Here is a 27,053-nt window from a genome sequence, read left to right on the forward strand (position 1 = left end):
GATGCAGGGTCCATCCCAGTCTTTAATAGACACATTGATTTTTGAACCTGTCAGGATCATATCTGGAAGCTGACAACCCATTACATTCCTACTTCTATGGAAAACGCTACAGGCAATATTAATGCAGGCAGTTTTAAGGACATTTTAGCTACGTTCAGAGAAAGAAGGCGATCAAGGAAGGACTGAGACCACCGCTGATATTGTCTTAAGAGGTGATGGAAAGAACATGGTGACTCCTATTTTCCTTCCATCTTCTCTAGTACATAAAATTATCTTTACACCAGAGAGAGTACAAGGAACCCCACAAGAGAGAATTCTTTGCTCAAAATGGTGAGGAGGGAAGGAAAGAGAAATTAGCAACTTTGGATAATTATCATCTCCAAGCATACCTGCTACCTATGGGGGCAAGGAAGACATTCCACACAAAGCCTCTGGGTGACTGTGAAACATCTTTAAGAAATTGCAGGGGGAAGGAGAAAGAATTTGGAACAAATGTGGGAGGCTGTTCTTTTTTCTTCAAATATTGGGGAATGTTACAGTCTGGAAAGTAGAGATTATTAAAGGTAACATCTGTCCCCTGCATGACTTGTGAAAATAGAGAACACGGTGATCACAAAAATCTAAAATGAGTCTACTATGAGTAAGCCATGAGAGCAAACCTCATAATCTTTGTTAAAAGTATTTTTAGATTGGCAAATGCCTCTGGCTAAAGAAAACCATTCTGTCACTCCTGTGTGTTTCTTATCCTTACAGGAAATAGTGTGGCCTAGTGGTTAAAAGCAAAATCTTTGAAATCTGTGTGACCCAAGTTCTCTAAGCTTCAGTTTAGATAATGCGGATGATAATATCTACCCAACAGAGCAGATGTAAGAATTCAATGATTTCAGGTTTAAGAAGGCATTTTACTTATATAAAGCATCTTATAGTAAGAACTCAATAAAGTCAACAAACTGGCCCGTAGGCAAATCTGACCTGCTGCCTGTCTTTGTAGGTTTTGTGAGCTAAGAATGGTTTCTACACTTTTAAGTGACTTAAAAAAAAAAAAAACAAGGAAATAATATTTTATGATGTGAAAATTATATACAATTAACACTTTGGCATCAATAGGTAAAGTTTTTTTGGAACACAGCCATGCCATTTGATTACGTAGCATCTATGGCTTCTTTTGCACTATGAGGCATAGTTGAGTAGTGGTGACTGAGTTTATACGGCCCACAAAGCCTAAGATATTTACTCTCTGTCCCTTTACTGAAAAGTTTGCTGGCCTCTGCCATATATGGTAACTCTGTTATTAAGGACATTTATACCCCTTAAGGCCTAGCCCCAAAACTCCCTTCTCAGTGGAGCCTCTCCTCCTCTAACCATGCTGATATGATCTGCTTCTTATTTGATCCTTTTTTATATGGTACTTATATTCTGTGTGTCTGACTTACCTCCCTTATAAGATTATACATCCTGTGAATGTTGGGATTACACGTAATTCTTTTTGGTATATTCAGAGGGCCAGCACAGTACCCTGTAAATAGACATTCAATAACTTTGCATTTGCTTTATCAAATCAAATTGAGCTCCAATTTGGGTCTTCTGGTTTTGCTTGATGACAACCAACTTTCTGATGGAACGAAAATCCTAGGAGGCTGAAGACAGATGCCCAAGAAAGGTCTAGGAATATTTACACTCAAATAAAGAAATAATAGGGACAACCTCGAGATGGGTACTTACCACTATACACACAAATTCTCAGGATCAGTTATCCATGGGCAACATTCATTTCCTAATGTTTTGGAGACTAAAAAGTTATATGTGCCTCAGAGATTTGAAAATGATAATGATAAATTTTCTTATCAACCATTTGTGTGGTTTTATTTGTTTGGCCCTACACTAGAATAAAGACAATATCTAAATTGTCCTCCAGTAGGCTCATTGCCATAGGAATGAAAATTAAATACAAGATCCTACAAACTTTGGAAACAGAACCATAGCTTAATATGTCTGACATGGCTTATTTTCTGTATTTCTCTGTGAGTTTCTGATTCCAGATTGAGGCAGGAGAGATAACTCTGGTGTCTTGATGATACCTAAGAAGGAGTTGCTTTTTCTCTTTTCTGTGAAAATTAAAAAGAATCTAGAAATTCTAGCATTCTCTTATTCCTAACACCTAAGCATTATTAATAATTTTTAAAGACATGGAATGGATGTCCTTAAATATCACCATTTATAAACCATCCATCCACCCCATGGAAGTACCATCCAAGTAGTGTTATATTTCAGAAGGATATACTTTGTAACCAGAAAGGTTGGCTTCAAGGGTCAGAATTTAACCTTATTCCACTAGAGTAGCATTTGTATTTGAAGTTGTTAAAGCTCAGCTGGGTCAATATCTTTCTGACCCATTTCTCCCCTGGTATTAATTAAAGGGTCCCAGCATTAAGGGCCCCTTTGGACCATAGGGAACATGTCATCTGAGCAAATATTTCTGCAATGACAAAGATGCCAGAGAGGACACCATTAGGCAAACCAGCCACATCTTTTGATCAATGCCATGCCTCAAAACCTTACATGGAAGCCCATTGTCCCTATTTCTCATCCTGTGGGGATATTGAGAACTTTGTGGCTCCAGTACTGAAGCCAAAATTCAGCTGGGCCCAACTCTGGCTCCACCCCCTCCTGCCATCCCGTCGCCTCAGTGTGCTCCGAGGCCTGAATCGAGTCATGGCTTTCTCAGACTTTTTTGGGGGGCAAGTGGTGGAACTGGTTCCAATCCTAATTTCACCCTGTGGACCTGGCATTGGTTCCCCACCAGTGTGGGGGACTTCTTGCCCCCTTTACTATACAGGAAGTGACCTTGCAGCTACCTTGATGGGTTATCTGCCTGCAGAACTAAAGCCAGCAAGTTTTGTCCTGTTTCATCACTGAGTATTCTTGTTCTTTCTCTGGTCTGTGGAGGTCATCATTTTATTTTTGAGCAGAGCTGTTTTTTTCCCATTCGCTACGTGTGTATTGAGTTACCTACTGACTTCCAAGACTGTGCTACATAACTGGATATAATGGTGAACAAGCCTACCATCGAGAGTGAATATACCAAAGGACTTTACAAGTATTATTTCGTTTAACCCTTGGTTGAAAGACGTATCAGAGTCAAGTTGCAGTTTACAGCATTTTATTCAGGACAATAGGAATGCTGTGGCAAGGAAGACAATAACTTACAAAAATCAAAGCAGCTTCCTGTCCAGGGAGTCTGTAGGCAGTTTTATAAACAGAAAGAAGGAAGCTGGCTAGATTCTGTTGATTGGAGCAGGGATCTGTTAGTCTTATAGGGTTGGGTTAGATGTAAGTCAGCTTTATTTTTAATTGGGCCAGATATGTTTAAATAGAGGCTTAATTGGCTTTTGGGGGTCAAGTGTTTTGGTGGGTACTTTCCCAAGAAAATGATTGTCAAGTAACTCTATACTAGTTTGGGGGATTTAACTTTTGCATTGGTTCTGAGAAAAGCCAAAAGCTATTTTGATTATATTTATCAACTCCCACTTTTTGATTATTCTCTCGGTTATAAGGGGTTGACCAAGGACATTGCTAGTCTCTCATTCACCTCTAGTTGCTTCCTGTGTCTTGTGAATCATTCATAGCTCAGAAGCTCGGTTTTCCAAGGTTTTGTGGGTTCTTTTTACTATCATTGTTGTTGAAGTCTCAGTTGTGTCATTTTTTGTCTTCGTTGCTGCAAAATAGCATCTAAGAGTCAAGAGGCTAGTCAACGGATGAGGGATATTATGAGCATTATGACTAAAAAGATAACAAGTGCTCCTATTAGGATATTTCTGAGCGCAGGTCCCCTGGAAACCAAACCAATATTTGAGAATAAGTCCCTTACACTGAGGGGTCCTTCCAAGGAAGTCAAGTATCATTTTTTAAGTCGCTGTGTAGCCTGTTCTACTTGTCCTGTGTTATTTATCCAAGTATAACAGAATTAGGAAAGTGGCTACTGTCTGAGATAACCTGAGGATGGTGTTAAAATGAGAAGGTGAAGCCATTGTTAGGAGGATTAAGTAAAATGAAAAGAGGAAAAAGGAATAAATAGGGCCCAAGGATCTTGAGAAAGCAATAAAAGATTAGGAGGAGATAAAGAGGCACAAAAGAAAGAAAAGGGGGATTAGAAATGGATTTGGTTTTTTTAGTAGAAGGAGAGGACCTCGGTTAGGGGTCACCTGCTTGTTCTGCTGATCTTGTCCACATCAGATACCGTCTGCTTCTAACATTTTCATGTCAATTTTAGTTTGAGGTTGAAATGGGAGTGACCTCCCCAAAGCTTAGAACACATTTTACTGGTGACACATGAATCCAGGGACCAATTTTTTGTGGTTTTTACTGTAGTGGTGTTGGTCAGGAAGACTTGATGAGGTTCTTCTTATCTGGGTTTTGAAGCCGTCTTTCACTGACGTCTCTTCAGTACACCAAGTCCTGAGGTTGAAGGTCGGATAAGGTTTGCTCTGGAGGGATCTCAGGAAAGGCAGCCTGGATCTGCGAGTGGAGGAACTGGGTATGTGTGATTGGTCCTTTATAATAATTAACAATTTCAGATTGTAATAGAAGTCTGATATAGTGGAAGAAATAATGAGTCTCTTGGGTCTTCTCATGATTTTATAAGGGAATAGTCAATATTTTCCTGATGGACTAAAGCTTATGGCCATCAAGACTAAGGGAAGATCCCTAGGCCAAGGTAGAGACAGTGATTCAGATAATTTAGCTAATTTAAGTTTTAAGATGTCATTTTTAAACAAAATTTTCTTGACGATTGAGGATAGTAGGAGCAGTGATGCTTTTGGTCGATGGGTAAGATCTTGCAAAGTTCCTTCCTTGGGTATAGGTTCAGTAAAATGGGGGCCTCTATCATTTGAGAGAACAATGGGAATTCCCCAGCTGGGGAAAACAAAGTCTAATTGCCTTCTAGCTGCTGTGAGGACAGTAGCCTTGCAACAAGGGAAAGCTTCTATCTATCTAGAAAATAGACGTGTGATAGCAAAGACATATTTATATCCCACAGAAGGAAGTAAGGAAGTAGCTGTATAAAGTCCATTTGAAAATATTCAAAGGGCCATGTTGGTCAAATTATATGACCATATCTCACCTTTGTAGTTTTACCAGGGTTTTGTAATTGACAAGTGGAACATGATTTATACACTTGCTTCTTTTTGTTTAATGTCACTTTTTTGTTGAAGATGAAGCTCTGACCTGTGGCTAATTGCAAGGACTTTTAAGGAGGCATTAGACTAAAACAATGTAAATGACAAGGAAATTTCAAGATTAACTGAAATTATGAAAGATAATACTATAATGTCATTTAATAATATTGACAAATCTCTAGGAATTTTATATAAATTCTGAAATATTTATATTAATAACATTTATGTATACACATTTAACCATCAGAAGGTTAGAAAATTCCTTGCAATTTGACACTTACCATGCAACTCATAACATATTAAATAAACCTAAATACTTTGAGCACCTTTCTTTTTACAAGGTGAAAGAATACATCCTTTGTGAATTTTCCAGGGGCTCTCCAGAAAATTCCAAAGTCAGTTTGAGATCAAGAAGACATCATTTATGATTTGATTTGGGGGAAGCAAAATGTTAAAAGTTCTCAGCTTTGAACACTTTGTTAAATATGATCATAGATTATTGTGAAACAATACTTGGCTTTCTATTTAACCCAAGTCATAATAAAAGATTTTAAAAATAAAAAGAGGAGTTAACATCATGGAAAAAGAAGAGCAAACCTAGTTATTTTTTTTTTCAATTCAGTTTTACTGAGATATATTCACATACCCTTCAGTCATCCACAGTGTACAATCAGTTGTTCACAGTACATCACATAGTTGTGTATTCATCATCAAAATCAATTTTTGAACATTTTCATTTCTCCAAAAAAATAAACATAAGAATAAGAATAAAAATACAAGTAAAGAACACCCAAAGTATCCTATCTCCTTCATCCCCCCTATTATTCATTTAATTTTTGTTCCCATTTTTCTACTCATCTCTTCATACACTGCATAGATGGAGCATGAGCCACAAGGTTTTCACAATCACACAGACACACTGTGTAAGCTATTTAGTTACACAATCATCTACAAGAATCAAGGCTACTGGGTTGCAGTTCAACAGTCTCAGGTATTGCTTTCTAGCTATTTCAGTACACTAAAAATTAAAAAGGGATATCTACATAACTCATGAGAATAAACTCCAGAATGTCCTCTTGACTCCGCTTGAAATCTCTTAGCCACTAAAACTTTATTTTGTTTCATTTCTCTGCCCCCTTTTGGCCAAGAAAACTTTCTCAATCCCACAATGTTGGGACCAGGCTCATCCCTAGGAATCACGAACCACACTGTCAGGGAAATTTACACACCTGTGAGTCATGTCCCACGTAGTGGGGAGGGCAGTGAGCTTACCTGCTGTGGGGCTTAGAGAGAGAGGGTCGTATCTGAGCAACAAAAGAGGTTCTTTTTTGTTTGGGGAGACTCTTAGGCACAATTGTAAGTAGGCTTAGCCTCTCCTTTGCAGTAACAAGCTTCATAAGGACAAGCCCCAAGATAGAGGGCTGGCCTACTAAATCGGTAGTCCCCAAATGCTTGTGAGAATATCAATAATTCCTCAGGTGGGGAAGTTTAATATTTCCGCATTTTTCCCCAGTCCCTCAGAGGGGTTTTGCAAGTACATTTTTTATTCTCTGCCCAAATTATTTTGTGCTGTATCAGGGTATTTGGGATGTAAACTGTACAAACCAACCATATTCAAAGTTCCATGTAATTACGGTGTTTAATTAAACTGACCATATGAGTTAGAGTATATAGTGTGCTACAGAAAATATTGATTTTCTACCAAATAAACTTCTCTTCCTTTGGTCTCACACAGAAATTGAAGTTTTAAAACACAGTCAGTATTGTCCTTTACCCTTCAGTAAACCTAGTTATTGTTAAACTGAGGTGACTTTGTTCTTTTAAACAATAAAGGGTGATAAGTTCAGGAAATTATTTTGATGAGACACAGAATCTTTGCCTTCTAGGCAGATTACTTAGGTGGTTAAGAAAACCTTTAGCAACTCCTTACTCAGACCAGACTAGTAATCCAAGAAAATTTTTCCGTTTTAACAGAGAGCAAATCAGATTTTGCCTTGCAAGAATACATTATTTGATATAACAACTCTGAAAAAGATTATAAACTTATCAAATCTAAGCCAGCTTTGATCACAACAAATAAAATTATTTTCTGTGAGTTTTTTGCAACTTTTCATATTCGTTCAGGTTTTGTCCTACTCTTTCCTTCTCATTCTAGAACAACCAGTCTTTAGAACAAGATTACTTTTTCTTCTTATTTAAAATACATCCTGCATCCCTTATATATTTAAGATACCGGCAATCTCTTGGAAACTGTCTTTAGGCTGACATATTATGAAATGTAATTAGCATTGAAGTAAAGTTTGTCAGAATAATAATTGAATTTGCTTAAACATAAATTTACATTTTTCTTCATCTTATGTATCTAGTAGATATAATGCTAGATTCTGTGATCAGTAAACCTATATGAATTTAGGAAGAACATATCCAAGTACAATAAAATTGTACACTCGATAACTTAGAAGACAGAAGATTGTATTAAAGCTTGATATTAGAAGCATTAAAGGTTTAGTTTTTTAATTCTTGGGGGTTTAAGGGTATATAATTTATAAGGCACTCATGTATCTTTAAGCCAATTTGAACAGGACTCTTTTAAGGTATTTTTTAAGTTAATTTGGTAATACCATCCAGAGGTAAGAAAATATCATGCATATGACATATATACATAAATATATAGACAGCTGCAAATAGAGGATTTATAGCTTAAAAATTTCAGCTGTGAGTCAGATAAACTACTTAGAAACACGTAAAGACAAAGCACAGAGATATGAACCTTACCAGTTTATATAAAAGAGTTGGCTTTCTGTCCTTGGCCCATTTTTATATTTTTATCAGAGTTATGTCCTTGGCAGATGGGATAAGTCAAGGTGGCCTGTTCAATATGAGGGCTAAAGCTTCCCCACAAACATATGTGAGGAGAGTTTTTAAGGTTTTCTTTGCCTTGATATGTAATCTTATAGAAACTTTGCCCTATTTGGGAGGCCTTTTACTGTCCTCATATTTATTGTGGAAAGAGGTATCTTGTAGGTCCCTTTCCGCTTCAGCCCGATCAGCTTTTGCCTTCTAGGATTTAGCATCTGAGGTTCTGACCAACGTGTGTGCAAGCTGATATGGGGCAGGTAACCCTAGATAATATGCATCCAGGATAATTCTAAATTTTTTATCAATACTCCATGGTCTTGTTTGAGTTTAGGGAAACCTTTTATGTTAGCTCTAAATTCTTCTCGAGTTCAGGGTTAAAATTCTGTAGTTTCTTGCATACGTGGCTCATGGGAAGGATGGAACTTTAGAGGCAGCTGGAAAAATGCTGGGAAAACACAGAGGGTCTGGACAAGAGAAGAGAAGGAAGGAATTGAAAAAGGTGCAGAAGCTGAAAAATCAGAAGGATAACAGGGATAAAGGAGGGTTGGATATAGACAGGCCACTGTAGAACAAAAAGGGGAAAGATTTACTAGGGAAACAAGTCTACTTTGTTGTGACTTTAACATTTGTCAAATTGCTCGTTAGCTTTGGTCATAGAATATTTCAGAGAAGCAATTTTTGATTATGAATTTCATTTGTAGCCCTCTGCATATCAGTAAAAAGTGATGCCCTTTGGGACTGGGCTCCTCTCTTTTCTAAGACACCTTTCAAATGAACCATTTTGTTCATATTGAACGTTCCCCAGAGCAGCCACTACAAAGACAAATTGTCCTTCATCAGATCCTCCCAGGAACAGGAAGGTCACAGGTGTCAGGTCCATAGTGCAGACGCATATATGAAGCAGGAGTCCAGTGAGCAGAGGAGAGGGAGATTCTGAACAAGAAGAGCCCATTATGCTGTGGTCAGACAAAACTTGGCTTGTGCACTTGTGTCTTGACCCCTGACCAGACAGGTGTCCAGAACAAACCAGAAGTAGCATGATGGGCGAGAAAGGAAGCCCATTCCAGTTTTAAAGATGAGACTTACAGCTCATTTATGTTCGTCTATGAACACCAAAGTGAGAGGACTGGCAAACTGCTCACTCGGTGATGCTGGTTGGGAGTTGGCTTATTGGGCCTCCGCAGTTCCCAAGCCCTGTGCTTCTGAGAGATAGAGTCAGGAAGGAAATTGGAGAATGGAAGGAGAAATAGGAGGAACAGGGTAATGAAACCAAATGAAGGGGCTGATGATTGAACCAAAGCCAAAGAATGGAAATCACAAAATTGAAACTGAAGGTACTGTTTTAGTTCCCTACACTGCTGAAAGCAGATGTCATGAAATGGGTTGGCTTAACAGTGGGACGTTATTAGCTTACAGTTTTGAGGCTGAGAAAAATGTCTAAATCAAGGCATCATCAAGGCGTTGCTTTCTTCCTGAAGACTGGCTGCCAGCGATCCTTGACTCCTCTCCACAAGTCAAGGCACACAGCAGCATCTGCTGGTCTCACCCTTCTCTTCCAGGTTTCATTGATTTCAGCTTCTTTCTTCTCTCTCTCTCTTTCTCTCTCTCCCTCTCTCTCTCCCTATCCCTCTCCCTTCTTCCCTCTCCCTCTTCCTCTCACACTTCCTTTCCCTCTCCTTCTCCCTCTCCCTCTCCCTCTCATGCTTCCTCTATTCATTCCATTTATAAGGGACTCCAGTAAGATTATTAAGACCCATCCTGAATCCTGAATGAGGTGGGTCACACCTCAACGGAAGTAGCCTTATGAAATGGTCCTACTTACAATGAGTCCACACCAACAGAGATGGATTAAATTTAAGAACAGGCCTTTCTGAGATACATACAGCTTCAAACTACCACGTGTACCTAAACCAAAGTCCTGAACAAAATGGTATTGAACTCAGCCCAAGCTGCAGCATTGACATATAGAAAGAGCTTACCTCAGGGATGCAGAGTTGCAGCAATCAAGCAGTAGGCACAAAGGGTCCATTCTGGTCATTTGCCAGAACCCACAGTCCCAAGGGGGCATCCTCTATGTCTCAGCGGGACCCTTACACTTGTTGAAAGACAAATCAGAGTCAAGTTGCCATTTATAGCACTTTATTCAGGACACCAAAATTGCTGCAGCAAGGAAAACAATTACTTACAAAAGTGAAAGCAGCTTCCAGGCTGGGGAGTTTGCAGGCAGTTTTATAAACAGAAGGAAGTTGGCTAGGTCCTGTTGATTAGAGCAGGAGACCTGTTAGTCTTATAGGATTGGGTTAGGTATAAGCAGCTTTTATTTTTAATTGGGCCAGGTATGCTTAACTAGAGGCTTAATTGTCTTTTTGGGGTCAAGTGTCTTGGTAGATACTTTCCAAAGAAGATGGTTGTCAAATAACTCTATGCTAGTTCAGGGAATTTAACTTTTGGGTTGACTCCAAGAAAACCCAGGACCTAATTTTGATATATTTATCACTTCAGAATAATCCTATAAGTTCTGTTATTAAACCTTTTTTACAGATAAGGAAATTGCAGCCCCCAAGGATTATGCATCTTTGTGGGTAAATGGCACAATTGGAATTTGAACCCAGCCCTGACCACCTTGCATCAGGATATAAGGAATTCTGGCGAGGGCAGGTCTGTGCCAGCTAAGGTGGTGGCTTGGGATGTGATGTGCTCTTGTGTTCACAGACTCTGCCTCAGCTTGTTACTCTGAAATCTGAAAGGGCTGGTGCATCCCTTTCATGCCTTCCCCTTCAGTTCCAGAGCCAGATGTCTGCTTCCCTGCCTTCACCTGTGGTCCATCTCCCGGGGTCCCAGGGGCTATGGCCTGATCTTAGACTCCATCCTCACGTGCCATTGTGTCTGGGAACCTCTGCTGGCTCAGTGGCTGAGCAGGGCCATGTTTGTCTTATCTGCCTATTTGCTGTGGCAGCCACTCCCCAGTCAACTTTCCCCCAGCAGTTTCTTTGCTGAAAAAACAAACTGCATATGTGCCAGGGAGTTTGATGTTAAAATAGACCTTGGCAGCAGGAGATTCAATGAGCAAAGTAATAAGATGGCCATCATTATTGGTTATCATAACTGCCAACTTGGCACTCCCATGTTAATAACAGCCTCTTGCTTCCTTGGAAGGGTTCTGTGCAGGGACCATGCAGCTATATTATTTTAAAATTTGTAAGAGTTTTAATATCTAATATTGTTTTATGATGGAGGGAAGTAACATGTGAAATCACAGCACCATGTTTTTGGACCTAATGATTAAATTTTCTTTATGGCATTTAAATGAGATGAATTGGTAGTATTTCGTAATAATCAATACACACTTTTGTAATCATTGTTTGGAGGAGAGCATTAGATCTGGCTTCGGCATCTGCCCTCCCCCTTGTTACCCTCAGTGGGGCTGTCTGCATGTATGTTACCTTCTTCTTTCACTTCTCCATGAAGTCCTTTCTTTACAAAAAGATAAACCTACATGTCTGAGTAAGTCTATTCTTTGGTCAAGAGTATAAACCTTTTCTAATTTTCGTTATTACCTCCTAAAGTGGGACTGACAGTGCAATGCTTTTGTTTAGCAAAGTCCCAGAAGCAAAGTAACTATGGCAAGTGACAGAACCTGTTTCCCAAGAGACAATGATGCTCCTTATGGCAGTGTCCTCCTCAGAACCAGCATGTGCTCCGCCTAGCTGGGGAGCACTCTTGGATACTTCTGGAATAGTTTAGACCAAGGTCATCAGAGTCTGATTCAGTATTTTTCAAACTAGGCTGCTCATACTTGGGGGCTTTGAGTAGATGCTTGAGTGGTTCCATAAACAATGGAGTTATTTAATTTTACCTAACAATAATGATGTTAAATACCTAAGGAGTCGTATCTCTTTTATACATTAGGATTGGTTGTAAATAGTTTTTAAAGCATTCTGACAGTATATAACAAATAAATAGCCCTTGTCTAGGGTGATGAATCCCAACCTATTATCTGAAGACTACCTGAGTCAGACTCACTTGGGATACCTGATAAAATGCAGACCCCCGACTCCACCCCACTGATTTGGGGGCATACTGAGAGGATCGGGTCACAGAATAATAGACACTTAATATTTTGCTGTTAAGAGGCACTGCAGAATTTGTTCTTCTGAATGCTCACCCCACTGTGACATCCCTGACAAGTGGTCATCCAGCCTCCACATGAGGCCTTCTACTAGTTGAGAGTTTACCATCTCCAAGGCAGCCCATTGTACTTTGTTCCAGCTGTAAATTACTACAAAAATCATCCTTAAAGGATTCCAGAGTCTTCCTCTAGCCTCCTCCCCCCATAACCAAGTATATTTCAATATTTCCTTCTCTCTATGCCCATAACTCTAAACAACACCCCTGATCACATCATTATTTTCCTATCCTCCTATACATACTGGAAAATTATCTGTTTTTTTCCTTATTTATTTGTGTTTCTCAGCACTGAGCACTGTTCCTGACACACAGTAGACAATCAGTGAATGTTGGTTCTTCAATAAACTCAACTCCCTATTGCTCCCACTCACGGATCCTAATTCTTCCCTCTGGAAACACACAGAATTTGTGTGGCCATCGCTAAAAATGAAAGAGAGCTGCTACACCTGCCTCCCTGTCTCCTTTCCTCCATGCAGAACACCCCTTTTCTTTCAGCCACTATTCATATGGTGTCCAGGGGTCCTGGATTCCTGAAGTCCCTCCCTTTTGCTGGGGTCTCTCTTCCTTGGCTTACCCAGAACTGACCAGCTCAGGGCATGTTGCTTGACCATGGCACCGTTCCTCTCCATTGCCTTGGGCCCCACGCTCCCTTCCTACAATCTAAGAATATGCCCTTTGGCTTAGTAGCCATGCTTCACTCATCTTATCGCCATCCTCTTCCAACTCATAAGCTTTGCTTTCACATGGGTGCAGCCATTTCACTGGGTCCATTTCCACTGTTTACAGATGGCATGGCAATCCAGCCCAAGTCTCTTGAGTATCCTACACAAATCAGTTTCAGTAGTAGTTCTGGGTGGAACCACATCTTGTAGGGTTGGTTGCAGAGACCAGAGTGTCTGAGAGCAGAGGGCATGGGTCAGAGAGATGAAAAAAGCCCAGTCCACTCAGCTCATTTCAGAACTCAAGAGATGAGGACAGAGATGGGAGGGACTTGTGCCAAATCCCAAATTGCCACCAGGAGCCCCAAGCTATATGAGCTAGTGGTACCAGAGAGCAGGAAAGCAGCATAAATCTCAGTGAGGCAGAGCTAAGTGGTAACGGACTTTAAGTTCTGTCATATATGGTTAATTTGTAGAATGAATTGGTTGGGGCAGCAAAAGGATTTAACATCCAAATTCATTTGAAAAACAGAAGCCAGATGAGTATCAAGAGGAAAATGGAAACCGTTAGAACATCCCCTTGCCTGGTGGAGTAGTGTTATTATTGAATAATATTTTTATTAAAAATTTCTAGACCATTTTATAGTTAAAGATATTTATAAGCTAGCTTTTGCAGGATTTCAGCAGGGCATCGAATCTCCTGCTAGGGAGCCATATGCACCCAGAGGCTCCCACCTGCATGGAACTCTTGTTGCCATCTCCAGTTCCCCATCACACACACACACACACCCTGTTTGCATTTGCACAGAGTGAAGCTGGGTTTTTATAACTTGGAGACAAGGCAAGTAGTAATAATATGTGGACCTTGCCCATTTCAGAACTGCCGGACTGCTTGGTTCCCTGACCTAATCTCCTCTTGTTCCGGTTTGAGGCCAGGAAGAAAAGCGAAGCTGGTGAGGGAGGAGCAGAGGGAGCACCTGGGGGAGGAGCGGCTGAGGACAGATAGGCAGAGGGCTCCAAAGGGACAGATGGAGGCCTAATGAGAGCCTTGCCAGCTAGATAGTTCCAGCAAAGCTCAAGGGATTCATGTGCATCCCTTAGTTGAGAAATAACTGCACAGTAGATAGAGGGAAACAGCATTATCTCCACTCTGTGGACAGGGTGTAGATGCCCCGAGAGGCCCTGGTGGACCCTCTGCATTACGGGAGGCTGAAGGTGGCATCTGGAGCTCCCTCTCCTCTGTACTCACTGTTACAGCTTTCTCCCCTTCTTGTCCCTGGGCTATTTCCCTGGAGAGTTTTTGTGGGTCCTTCATGGGAAGGACCAGGAACGAGGGGAGTCACTGCTCCTGAGTGGTCAGGGGATGCATACTTGATTTCTCAGCTCAGCGTCCCAGACAGAAGAAACAAGACTGGAAAAAAAAAGCCTTTATTTCCAGGCAAGTGCACGGGAGGCTCTTTCCTGAGAGCCTGCTGAGCATGCCCTCTCATTCACGTTGTCCTTCTGCTAATGGAGATTTGAAAATAGCAAATCCTGCCGGTGTTCCTCGTTTCCACCTCTCTCGCTGCCCTGTCCTCTCTGCCCCCTCCCTCTCTCCATGCCGCTCTGTCTGTGGCTAAACAGCAGGGATAATCCAGAGCTGCTCTGCACATCCTGAAACTGTGACTCTGAATCTCTGTGTCAAGTTTATTTTGATGTTGACAAGAAGCTGCTCACAGCTGATACTGGGCCACAGGGCACTGATGGGGCTAGAAAGTTGTTCCCTCTTCCTGTCCCCCGTGTGTCCCAGGGGAGAGCTGAGGAGCCAGACAGCCAGCCCCTAAATGGCTGCTAAATGAATCACCACAGGCTGTCAGGGCAGGGCTCAGCAGTCAATGTGACAATGTGAAAGGCTACGGACACCAAACGGGGAGAGGCTTGACAAGGGCAGAACTTTGGTGATGAGCTCAGAATCATGTGAAAGGCATTTGGTGACTAAAGAAATGGGACTGAAAGAGGCAAATGAACAAACAGAATCAGATAAACATTAAACTGCCAAATTAAAAGTTCTGAAATGTGAGTGTAAGAAAATGGGCTTGAAAATTTATTACAGTTCAACCAAGATTGAGTGAGCACCTATGGATTGCAAGGTTCTGGGCTCTGGGTACACCCAGACAAGTGCTTCCTTACTGTGCATGCGAGTGAGACGGCCAAGACATAAAGCCAAGGACAGTGTGATACAGTGTGCCAGATGCTCCTGAGGACATGGGCGCTGCTATCTGAGATGAGGGGAACAGAATGGCACTCCATAAATATACGGGGAAGGAAGGAAGTGGGGGGGTGGAGAGAAAGAGAGAGGGAAGGAGAAGGAAAGAGAAAGAAAGAAGGAAATCCTGTTTTGGGGTGTGTTGGGAGGCCTAGGGTATCAGCCCAGTCTCCCACGCTCCCCACATTTGTATATTTATCAGATGCCTTCAGATAATCTTCTCTGAGGCACCTCAGGTTCTCCAGCCTTGCCTTTATGGTGACTATTAAAGAGGCTTTGGATTGGTTTGACAACCAGGAACTAGAAAGGGATAAAATCCCTTTGCTTCATTCCATCTCTGTGGATTCATTAACGTTTACCAAGAGTGGGCATTGAGTGTGGGGCAGAGCGTAAGACAGCTTCTTGCCCGCTGGGAACTAACAATCTAGCTGATTAGAAGAGTTCATTGTTGAAGTAAAAGCTTTAGGCCTTTCCAGTAATTCTGGGATTTGATTTGTGTCCCTTTTGAGATGCCTGGGCTGCAGATGTCCTTAATGAGGTGGCTGCACTCCTGAGCTATCTTCATTTTTTTTTCTCTACACACAAAGTTGAGGATTACAAAAGGGAAAGTGCAATTGGGGTCACAGTTAGACAAAGGCTGGCTTTGTTTTTATTAAACCCTTGGTGAATCCTGCTATCCACCTCTCATCCCAAAAATGTAACATCACTACTACCGACATGAAACTTAGGTGAGTTTAGTCAATTTGTTATTTACTGCTCTCATGCCAAAGCTGACTTAACAGTTTTTGGCAAAGACAACACACTGCACCTACACCAAACCCACAATTTAATGTGAACCTAATTAGCCAGGAACCTCAACCAGGCAATTATTTGTTTGAAAACACTTGCCTATTAAGAGGGGACAGCCTTAAGAAAACATAACCTTACATCATTGATGCCTTTTTAAAAAGTCTTTAGAGTACAGATACCGTTTTATTTCTGTCTCCTACAGTTTCCAAATCTGCATCATCATAATTGATGTACAGAATCATCACCTGGAGGCACCTTGGGGAAAGGTTTAATTCTGTTTGGTAGGCAATGCTTCATGAGGCAGGCAGGAAATTGGAAAGCTATATTTTTAGAAAAGAAGAATGTCAACAAGGGTTGAAGGAAAAATAAGCATTTTCTAGTTAGTATCAATTAAACAAAAATTTCAGTTATCCAGAAAACCTCTTTTCTCGAACATCCCAGTTAATGGTGCATTGCTGAGGTGCCCAGTGGGTATTTAATGACTACTAATTTAATTTACTGCAAACCCTGGACCTCACCTAACAGATAAATGCTGCTCTTGAAAGTCTGGCTACAGAGCATGATAATAACAAAGACCTTCTGCTGTTTCTAGAAACTTCCTGAAGGAGTATCAAAGAGCTGGGTCTGAAGTGAGTAAGGGGTACATTCTGACAAGTGACTTAAAAAAAAAGTGAATTCATTTGCGGGAAAGGACAAGAATATAAACTCTTTGGAGGTGGAACTGTTTCTGAACGTGTTGCACAGTATTGAGCCAATGGTTTTCCATTATTTACCTCCAAAGAAAGATGCGTTTACTCTGATCTAAGGGGTTGTGATGAACATGAAGCTGGGAACACGGAAGGACTCCTGTTTGAGGCTGAGACTGGGCAGTGTAGGAAAACTGCAGTCGACGCAGGTGTTCATATTTCATCCTTATGGATCCTTGGGGTCCAGAATGGCTCTTTGTCTTGCTCTCCACAACCACTGCCTGTTTTGCTGGTGAAGGGGAGCAGGTGATGCTTAATCCCAGTATGACCATAATCATTCCTCTTCCAGAGCTTCCCAGACCCCACAGCAATTTACCTTCCACCTGAGCCCCTGATTGTACCTGCGACTTCACTGGCCCAGGTCACCAGACCTGCCCTTTGGCCACTTTCTGACATTAGCGGCCACAGCTTTCCCAGACTCTCTAACCACAGGACAATCCCCGAGGAAAACATATCCAATTGCACACAGTCTACCCTCCAGCACCAGAGTCAACCAGTCCCTTTCTTAGGTTAACTACTTAAAACCAAGGGTAATTACCCAAAGCATATTAATCACCTTTGAGATGTGTGTGTATTTTACAAAATTTGCAAAATATGTTTTTGCAATATTTCCTCAACTCTCTGCAACTAGATTTTCTCCAAGCAATTCCCATTTGTACTCGAAAGCAGTGGACCTCGCTCTGAATGGATGTCCCTCTTATAAAAGAACTTTAAAATCTCAAAAGAACTCAGGACAGTAGTGCAAGAAATAAATTTAAACTGAGCCTGTCTAGTTAGTACCTACAAAACACAGACAGTAGTCACTTTGTATATAAGTCATTCGAAGTGATTTATTAATAATTCAACAAACATTTTTAGGCATTCGGTAAATATTTATTTAATGAATTATTGAATGCATTGGGGCGTGTTACAAATCAGGCAAAGTGGGATATAACAGTGGAGACAAGATATAATATCTTCCTTCAAGGAGCCCACTGTTTGGTGGTTGTGGTGGGTGGGAAGTAAGTAGAGACAGGCAATGTGAGAATAATTAAATTTAGAGGGCACATACTATGTCCCAGGAATTTTTCTAAGCACTCTACGTGAACGATATCAATTAATCTTTACACAGCCTTATTAATTTGGTTTATTCATCATCCACATTTTATATATGAGAAAACCAAGGTCCATAGAGGATAAGAAACTTGCCCTAAATTACCCAACTAGCAAATGATAAGGTCATAAATCAGTCCCAGGCAGTCTGACTTGGACTCCATACCCCTGGGCAGCGGATGGTTTGGGGAGATTAAAAATGTGGATTTAAGAAGACTGTGTGATTGATTGGGATGGTGAGAGGAAGAACCAAGGAAGAAGTCCAGATCCTGGCTGGGGCAACTAGGAAGTTGATGGTGCCGTTTGCTGATTTACGACCTGCAAGAGGAAGAGCAGGCTGCTAGGAAGAGTGCAGAGAAAGTGACAAGTGCAGTTAGGAACATGATGAGTTTGAGGTGCCTGCTGGACATTCAAGTGACTTTCCAAGCAAGCTTAGTAGGTTTCTGTTATTTGTGGGAGAGATCCTGACTGGAGATGCCGAGTTGGCTGTCATCAGAATAATGCTTTGTTCTTTCCACTTGATGGTTTGAAGCTTTGTTAAGGGACTAGAGAATTGCTTACAAATGGCTTTGGTTTTATTCTTTATGCTTGCATTTTTTAATTTGAATCTATGGTCATGACAATATATTCATTCCACAAATAGATGGATAGAGAGGGTGATAGATAGATGGTTAGATAATGAATAGATATGCCTAAACTAGGCAAAGGAGTTTCAAAGATGAAAAAGACACAATCCCTGGCCACAGGGCACTCATTGTCTCATACAGAGATACAGAGAGAAGGGTCAGTTTATGTCCTATCCTCTTTTCCCTGATTATTAGCCCACTATATTGCATTTTGTTCAGGTCTCAGAGAAATGTCACTATGGCAGGTCTAAGAGTTCAGCTTGAGTCCAAAATGAAATCGCCTTCTCTCTCCAAAGACATAATTAAACATCTTAAGAGACTGACGTGAACCTGGAGATGGATGGACGGAAATGTGAATCCAGATAACTCCAGGACATCTGCCTTCAACAGGAGTAGACTGGGGTGGGGGAAGATCCTGGGATGCAGGGTCTTGACGGGCTGCTCCATTTGCCCCGTGTCAAGTGTCAAACACTCTCTCCCGCTGAGCTGGCTCCAAACGCCCCCGGGATCAGATCAGTTTGCATTTGATTTCTTTGCTGCCTAATGAACTGCCTCTGTAGTTCTAACTGTGATGTCATTAGCATCTCATTGCCTTGGGCACCAACTCAGGAGAGAGATTCTTAAGCAGTCCCAGAGTCCTACAGGAATTGTACCAATTTACTTCATAACAACTAATTTACCTTCATGACCTGTCAGTTCCCACCAGCAGAGCAGATTCTGCATGGAAATGAGTTGGTTACTTTGATCACCCCCCATCCCCCTGAGTCTAGGGGGTCAATATGTACCTGCCTAAGGCCATAGGCACATCCACAATGAGACTGTGAGCCCTGAGGATGCCAATATTCTCCTGCCACAGTATTCTATTGGGGAAATTCATCCACTGTGTGCTGTAGGATACAGATTTAGCCTAAAGCAAATGGCATGTATTTATAGCAAACTGTATTTGCAAAATGCTTTGCAGGTTTGGGGTTGTTAACTACATTCCGTCCGTGTTGGCTGTTCTTCTACTTGTAAGAAAGCTAAGTGTCGTGGCCCAACTCCACAGCTTCTCCTGACAGCAGTGGCATGAATTCTGAAAACTGACCCAGCAAAGTGGGGGGAAATGGGGCTACACTGGGGTATTCTTGATCAGAAGCACCTTTGTCAATTGTAATCTTTTGAGACCTTAATTGTAGCTTACCTTTTTTTGTCAAGATACCGTGGATCCATTGAAAAGGAATATTCATTTAACTCAGACAGTACAAAGTCTCAAATGACTAGAGCAATTTTACACAGGATCCAGAGGGTGGAAGAGGGAAGAAATAATATGGAACCATAACAGAAGTGGGCAAAGGAAGCAGAGAGTCATTATGCCATAAAGAAATTAGGTGGAGTCCCCTCAAACAACTCTCCACACACAAATCTCTCCACCACCCACTCTAACGCAGAGGGCGAGTTAAAAGCAAGTATCAAAGATCAGAGTTTTGGAAAGGCTTTTAAATCAGAGATACTCTGTCACTTGCCAGAGACACGATGGTTATTAGTGCTTTCTTTGGGCAAAGGGAGATTTATCTGGGCTTTCACCACCAGACACCATCATTTTAAAGAGTATTTCCCAACAGCATATTTGTGCATGGAAAATGCATTTTTTCTTTGAAAAATCTCTCTCTCTCTCTCTCTCTCTCTCTCACACACACACACACACACACACACGCACACATGCACACACACACACACACAAACATCTCTATTCTTTGCTGGATCCTGAGTAGGTGGCTTTTGGGAGCTTGCTGTTCTATGTAAATCCTGCTTCTTTCCAGACAGTTCCATCCTGCATGACAAGGGGAGCAGAGAGACTGTTAGTCTTGGCCTCTAGGAGGGCCCTTTTTATATGGACCCTATTATTTTTAGGAAAAGGAAAATATGGTTGTGATTTAAAACGAGAGGTTGGTGACCTTCCCACCATCTTCTCCTGCATCCTCCTCCCTATCCCTCTTTGCTCCCCAATCTTGCCACCTATCTAGGGCTGAAGGATGTTGAGGGGATTAAATGCATCTTGATTTTAATTGGGACAGCCAGAAGACAACAGCAAGGGGAGCACCCACTCCGATGTTTAACAGCAATTACAAGCATTAATGATGGAGAGCTCCAAGTCCTGGAGGTGGGCAGAACTCAGCTCCAGGCTGTGTTTGGGGCTGCAGTGCCCTCTAGTGGCCACCTTTGTCAAAAAGTTGCATCCTTTGTAATGAATGAGTAGGGGAATATGGGTATACGTGTGCAGGAGGCAGGGAGCCATTCCTTGGTATCTGGGGATTAAAGCCAAGAGGAAAGAAATTTGGTGGCATATTACTTCCCCCTTGAAGGAACTGTTACTCCACGTGACTTTTATTTCCCCTTAATTATTTTGCCATCACTTTATGCCTCTCACTCAATATTTTTCTCCTTACAGTAAGTTTTATGGAATTGTTTTACTCCCTAATTTTTATTATATGATTGGAAAAATTGTAACTCCATAAATTTTTAAAGTAGCCTTGAGTTACTTTTACATGATTCCATTTTCTGTGCTGCTAAGGTGGTCACAAAATATAATGCATCTTTCTCTTTCACTCCTGGAAGTCATTTTAGACTTGATATCACCATCTAGTGGTCATTTCCTAGAAGTATTTTTTCCAGCCTCGAATATTTCACAAGGAGGCCTGTGGGTTGATAATGAAAGGCTTCTGATCCTAAGCTACATGGAGGCCAACTAAGAGATCCTCAAGCTCTCTGGCAAAGCACGCATGGCAAAATCTTAAAAATCTTATCTTAATTAGAAGCACTGTATCTTTACTGCATTGTTTTTGGAATTTTGCTCATTTTGCCAATGAATGAAGGGCTATATGCTCAGAAACCATGCCAAGAATCTGACCGCCTCTCCCCACCCAAACTTATCCGTGGCCAGTGCACAGAGTATGTTAAAGAAGATTGGAGGTCTGGCCAGTGGCTGGGGGCGGAGAGTCCCGGGCCAGATGTGGCCTGTTTCAACTGCTCCCAGCCACGGGGTTGCATAAGCATGAATATCAGTATAGATTTATGTGTGAGTTAGAGTGACTTTGGGGGACTAGTTGATGTGGCATCTGGTGCTTCTTGTTTGATGCCATCTGGGGGTCCTCTCTTAGCTTCTTCTGGGCAAACTTTGGGCTTCATCTCTTAGCTTAGCATCTCCAAACAACCTTCTGTCTGCCATCTCCGAGCATCTCCAGGCGTCAGCATCTGTGCCAGCTCTTGAACTCTCTTAAGTACTCCAGTGAACTAATCAAGACCCACCCTGAATGGACAGGGTCACACCTCCATGGAAGTAATTTAATCAAAGGTCTCATCCACAGTTGGGTGAGTCACTTCTCCATGGAAACACTGAATCAAAAGTTTCCACCCAACAAGATTGTATTAGAAGATCATGGCTTTTCTGGGTCTGTAACAGTTTCAAACTGGCACAGAGGCCATCATTCTTGATTTTGATGTGTGCAGTTTTGCAGCTCTCTTATAATCTATGAAGGACTTGAGCTAAACTCTGAGTCTACTATTAAATAAAATGCAAATGTGAAATAAATTATATTCCACATCCGTCATCACTGAGTCCTTTGCCTTAGCACTAAGGAGACCCATGACAGGAGACCTTATGAGCCTCCTATGCATAAGGATGATATTCATCAGGGAAATAACAGAGCTGAAATATATAGCAAACAAGAGAAAGAATAGCAGAGAGCTCCCAGGACCCCATAAGAGAGAATTCTTTTATAAAGTTGATGAGTCGTATCTCAAAATCACCTTCTGGAAGTACTTTGCAAATCCTTCCAACCAGTTCCCCCAAAGATTCGGCCCATCAAGTACCATGTTCTTGATGAGTCCACAGGGACCAGAATGAATGTTCTGCATCTTCCTGTTGTTTCCAGAAGCCCAGTGGTCTCCAGGAAATTGTTTCATGTTCAGCAGAGCAACTGGGCCCAAAGGGATCAGGGATTTCTTAGGGAACCCAGTGTATTTTTTCAGCAGCCTCTATTTTCCTCTCTCTTCAAAATGAACAGGTTAAATGGAGAATCATAAGGGCTGTGAAGAGAACTACCAAACAGTGTGTAGGGAACAAACCATTATTTTCAGATACCTATCACCTATATGTGCCAGCAAAAATAGACCATGGACTTCCCCAACTACCCATCTCTTAGACTTCAGAGTGTGACATTTTTTTAAATTTAATTTGATTGAGATATATTCACATATCATACAATCATCCAAAATGTACAGTTGTTCACAGTACCATCATATAGTTGTGCATTCATCACAACAATCTATTTTTTGAACATTTTCCTTGTCCCAGAAACAGTGAAAATAAGAATAAAAAATAAAAGTAAAGAACACCCAAAACACACCCCTACCCTATTTTTCATTTAGTTTTTTGTACCCATTTTTTACTCATCCATCCATACACTGGATAAAGGGAGTGTGATCCATAAGGCTTTCACAATCACACAGTCACCCCTTGTAAGCTACATTGTTATACAGCTGTCTTCAAGAGTCAAGGCTACTGGGTTGCAGTTTGATAGTTTCATGTATTTACTTCTGGCTATTCCAATGCATTAAAACCTAAAAAGGGTTATCTATATAGTGCATAAGAATGCCCACCAGAGTGACCTCTTGATTCCATTCGGGATCTCTCAGCCACTGAAACTTTATTTCGTTTCATTTCGCATCCCACTTTTGGTCAAGAAGATGTTCTCAATCCCACGATTTTGGGTCCAGATTCATCCCCAGGAGTTATATCCCACGTTGGCAGGGAGATTTACACCCCTGGACATCAGGTCCCACATAGAGGGGAGGGCAGTGACTTCACCCGCTGAGTTGGCTTAGCTAGAGAGAGAGGGCCACATCTGAGCAACAAAGAGGTACTCAGGGGGAGACTCTTGGCACAATTATAAGCAGGTTTAGCCTCTCCTTTGCAGTGACGAGCTTCATAAGGGCAAGTCCTGCGACAGAGGGCTCGGCACATCAAACCACCAGTCCTCAATGTTTGTGAGAACATTGCAACAATTCAGGTGAGGAAGCCCAACATTTTCTCCCAGCTCCTCAGGGAGGCCCTGCACATATATTTTTATTCTCTGTCCAAATTACTTTGGGATGTGTTGCTATTTCACACTAACCTATGCAAACCTACCAGGACTCACTTCCTATTAAAAGTTTCATGTAATTATGCTATTTGAACGAACTGTGCGAGTTAAATTGTGTTGGAAATATAGATCTTGCACCAACTAAACATCTCTTCCTTTGGTCTCACATGGAATTTGAAGTTTTAAAACACGGTCGGTATTGTCCTTTACCCTTTGGCCTGATTTGCCCTAGTCCTAACCACATCTGCTTCATTCATATCTCTGTTTGAGGTCTGGATTCTTTTTCAGCTTTTTTTAACAGTTGCTGTATGTACTAATACTGACATTCATATCTGCCAAGTTCTAGCTCTGAGTTTCAGGTGTCACACAGATACCCAAAGTTCCAGGTATCAATCAGGTTATACACAAAGGGATCAGCATCTCGGAATCTGGAGAGAGCCATTACAATTCAGGAATATATGTGACTGCTGTAAGAGCTTACAGTCTAGGAACCGTTACAATAAGCGTTCCCTTGATAATCTGTGCTCTAAGGTTCAATTCTGAGTTTACACATTGTAGTAGTCCATATTGGTGAGGCATTATAGTGTTTGCCTTTGTTTCTGGTGTGGATCACTCAAAATACTGTCTACAGGATCCATTCACCTTGTTGGGTGTCTCACAGCTTCACTCCTTCTGGCAGTTCCTCAATGTTCCATTGTTTGCACACAACACAGCTCACCATTCTGTTCCTCAGTCGATGTATCCTTAGGCCCCCTCCACCCATTGCAAATCACATATACTGTCGCCATAAACACCACTGTGAAAATGTCCATTCATGTCCCTGCTCTCAGATCTTCCAAGTAAATGCCCCCTAATGAGGTTGCAGGGCCTTATGGCACCCACATACTTAGCTTTGTGTGGAACCACCCCACTGTCATCCAGAAAAGACTATACCATTCTTAGAGGGCAACTTTTTAAAAAAATGTTCCTCCTCATCTTCAAGTCACTGATTACTAATGAAGGAGAGGAATCCTGTTCCTCCCTTATAACTTAGAGACTTTGGACTCAGAACCAACTGGGTTCAAATCCTGGCTCTCCCATGATCCAGCTGTGTGACCTTGAAACTCGGCCTCCCTTTCCTCCCCTGTAAATGGGTATAATGATAGAACTCCGTGCAGGGAGTTGTTGTGAGGGCTAACTGAGGTCTCGAACAGATCTCATTTTCATAGTAAAGGCTAGATAAATCTTAGCTATAATTATCATTACAACTGTTATGATGATGGTTTGACATTTTGACATGTGCCAGCCACTGAGCTATGTGCTTTATAAACATTTTGCCATTTATTCATTACCTAATGCTGGGGTTAGGTACAATTTCTATCCTCACATAAGGATGATGAAACTGAATCATAGAACAATCATTGTTGTTGTCTGTGTCATTGAAGATCCTGCAGAAGCCTCTCTCTGAGAGAACTGGTGTCACTGAAGATTTTCAGAAAGGAAACAACCCTGTCTCACATTTTGGAGGACCATTTCCAGCTCTGTGGGTTACTGAGGGGGTGGGTTTCCCAAAAAGTGGGACAACAGAATCACATTCTTACCTCCTCTTTGGCATTTTATGTCCTCTCAAGTATTGAACCCCAGCACTCAAGGGCCACTAGGTCATGTCCTTGCTCTTTTGCTGCCTTTACTGTTTCTTTTCTTGTGTCTGGCAGGGAACTCCCCATCTGATGAGTCGGAGGAACGAGAAAGAGATCCCAAGGTGCTCACATTCCCAGAATATATCACCAGCTTGTCAGAGTCTGGCACCAAGCGCATGGCAGCCGGAGTCCGCATGGAGTGCCAAAGCAAGGGACGGTGCCCCTCTTCCTGCCCCCTGTGTCATGTGACATCTGGTCCCGAAACCCCTGCTGAGCTGGTTCTGCTGGAGGTGACCAAAGCAGCCCCCATCTATGAACTGGTGACCAACAACCAGACCCAGAGGGTGAGAGGCCTGGGACTCAGCTCTGGGAGGTGTAGACAGCACAGGGCTCCCAAACATGAGGAAGTGACAGGATGCAGTTGAGCTCCATTCGAGAATATGGAGAGTGGGAGTCTTTGTTTAGCTAATCCAGATACTTAATTTGCTAAGATTTGCATATTTTCATGTTAAATCAAATCTGTGCACCCGTAACTTCTACCAGGATATGGTTCAGGAGTCACAGCTCAGCACATGTGTAGTTCTTTGAGCAAAAAGGGCTGAAAGGAAGTAGGTAGACAGAGAGGCATGACATTCTCCATCACCAAAGTCATGGTGCAGAGAAGTAATGCCTTGGGGGTAAAGCCATAGGGAAGAAGCTCAGCTCTGTCCCAACCTTTGTGTCACGGAGTTGTGGTCATTGGCTTGGGAGGTTGCACCGCCTCCCTGAGCTGATCCAAAAACCTGAAACCTGGAATCAGATGCAGCTAGTTTAGAAAGAGCACATAACACACAGATGCCAAAGAGAAGGATCTGGAGGTCTTTTGCCTGGAGCAGGTTGGTGTCCTGCCCATCACTCTGGCTCTCAGAACAAAGTTCTACATTCAAGCAAATGTCATGCTGCTAAGTCATGACATTTCCCAACCACTGCTCCTCTGCCTCTGCCTCTCCCTCTCTAAAGATGCCAGGAGAAAACGAATGGACCCAAAAAAATAATCTTGAGAAGTGTGGCAGAGGCAGTGACATCATTGATTTTCCTAGATCTCCAACCACCTCAGGAGAAGGACTTGAAGAACAGAGTGAGTCAACACAAACATACACACACACACACACACACACACACACACACCCTGCCGCCAACAACAATCATGACGATGAAAAATGAGGAAGCGCAGGATGTAAGGATGAGACAGAGGTGACAGCAGCCTTGGGGACTAGGCAAGGTAGAGTCACAGCAGTGAGCTGCTTACCTGTCAGCAAGGTGTGCTCATCCAGGTGGGTGATAATTGCTTCCCATTTTCTCTTTTAAGGGACACCTGGTGTGTCACAGTTTGTTATAGAGGTGATGCTCAGAACAACAGGGGGGCTTTTTCATGTGTGTATTTCTCTCACTTCTCTGCCTCTGCCATAGAGATTTTGTTCAGTGTTTGAAAATAAGCTTTTTCGCAAGAATAAAACAGATACGTTTTTCTTTTGGCCTTCAACTTCCTCTTCAATCTGATAGAGGTGGCAATGGGAAGGGAAGAGGGAGAGAAGAGAGGGGCTGGGTCGCTTTGGAGGCTTCAATCCAATGCCCAACCGTGCCCTCACCTGCCCCAGTTTGGCTCCTGTGAGCACCTGGGACTGCTGCAGCTGATGTCCCAAGAGCTCCCGCATCATCTGCCTGGGAACAAGGTCTGAGAGCTTATACCCGGGAGCATCCTATGGACAAGGGTGTGCAAAGCTGCAGAATAGAGCAAAGCTTGGTGGGAGAGGAAGGCAGGGAGTTCCTGCTTTCTGCAAGGCAACCCCCCCATCTGCTGCCATGTGCATTCATAACACCTTGTTCTTTCCCTTTGGAGCCCTGAGCACAGTTGTGGTGATTTGGTTACTTATGTAACTTGTGTTTGTTTGTT

General features: G+C 42.0%; 1 protein-coding gene across 1 annotated transcript in view; it reads left to right on the forward strand.

Annotated features, from left to right (window-relative positions):
- Window positions 1-27,053, forward strand: part of ASTN1 (astrotactin 1) — a 360,836-nt gene that overhangs the window by 301,334 nt on the left and 32,449 nt on the right. The window contains exon 17 of the mRNA XM_037825286.1: window positions 25,196-25,464. Coding sequence (XP_037681214.1) covers window positions 25,196-25,464 — 269 coding nt within the window. The remainder of the gene's footprint in view (window positions 1-25,195; window positions 25,465-27,053) is intronic.

The sequence above is a fragment of the Choloepus didactylus genome, chromosome 2 (genome assembly GCF_015220235.1).
Source record: "Choloepus didactylus isolate mChoDid1 chromosome 2, mChoDid1.pri, whole genome shotgun sequence".
Lineage (NCBI taxonomy): Eukaryota > Metazoa > Chordata > Mammalia > Pilosa > Megalonychidae > Choloepus > Choloepus didactylus.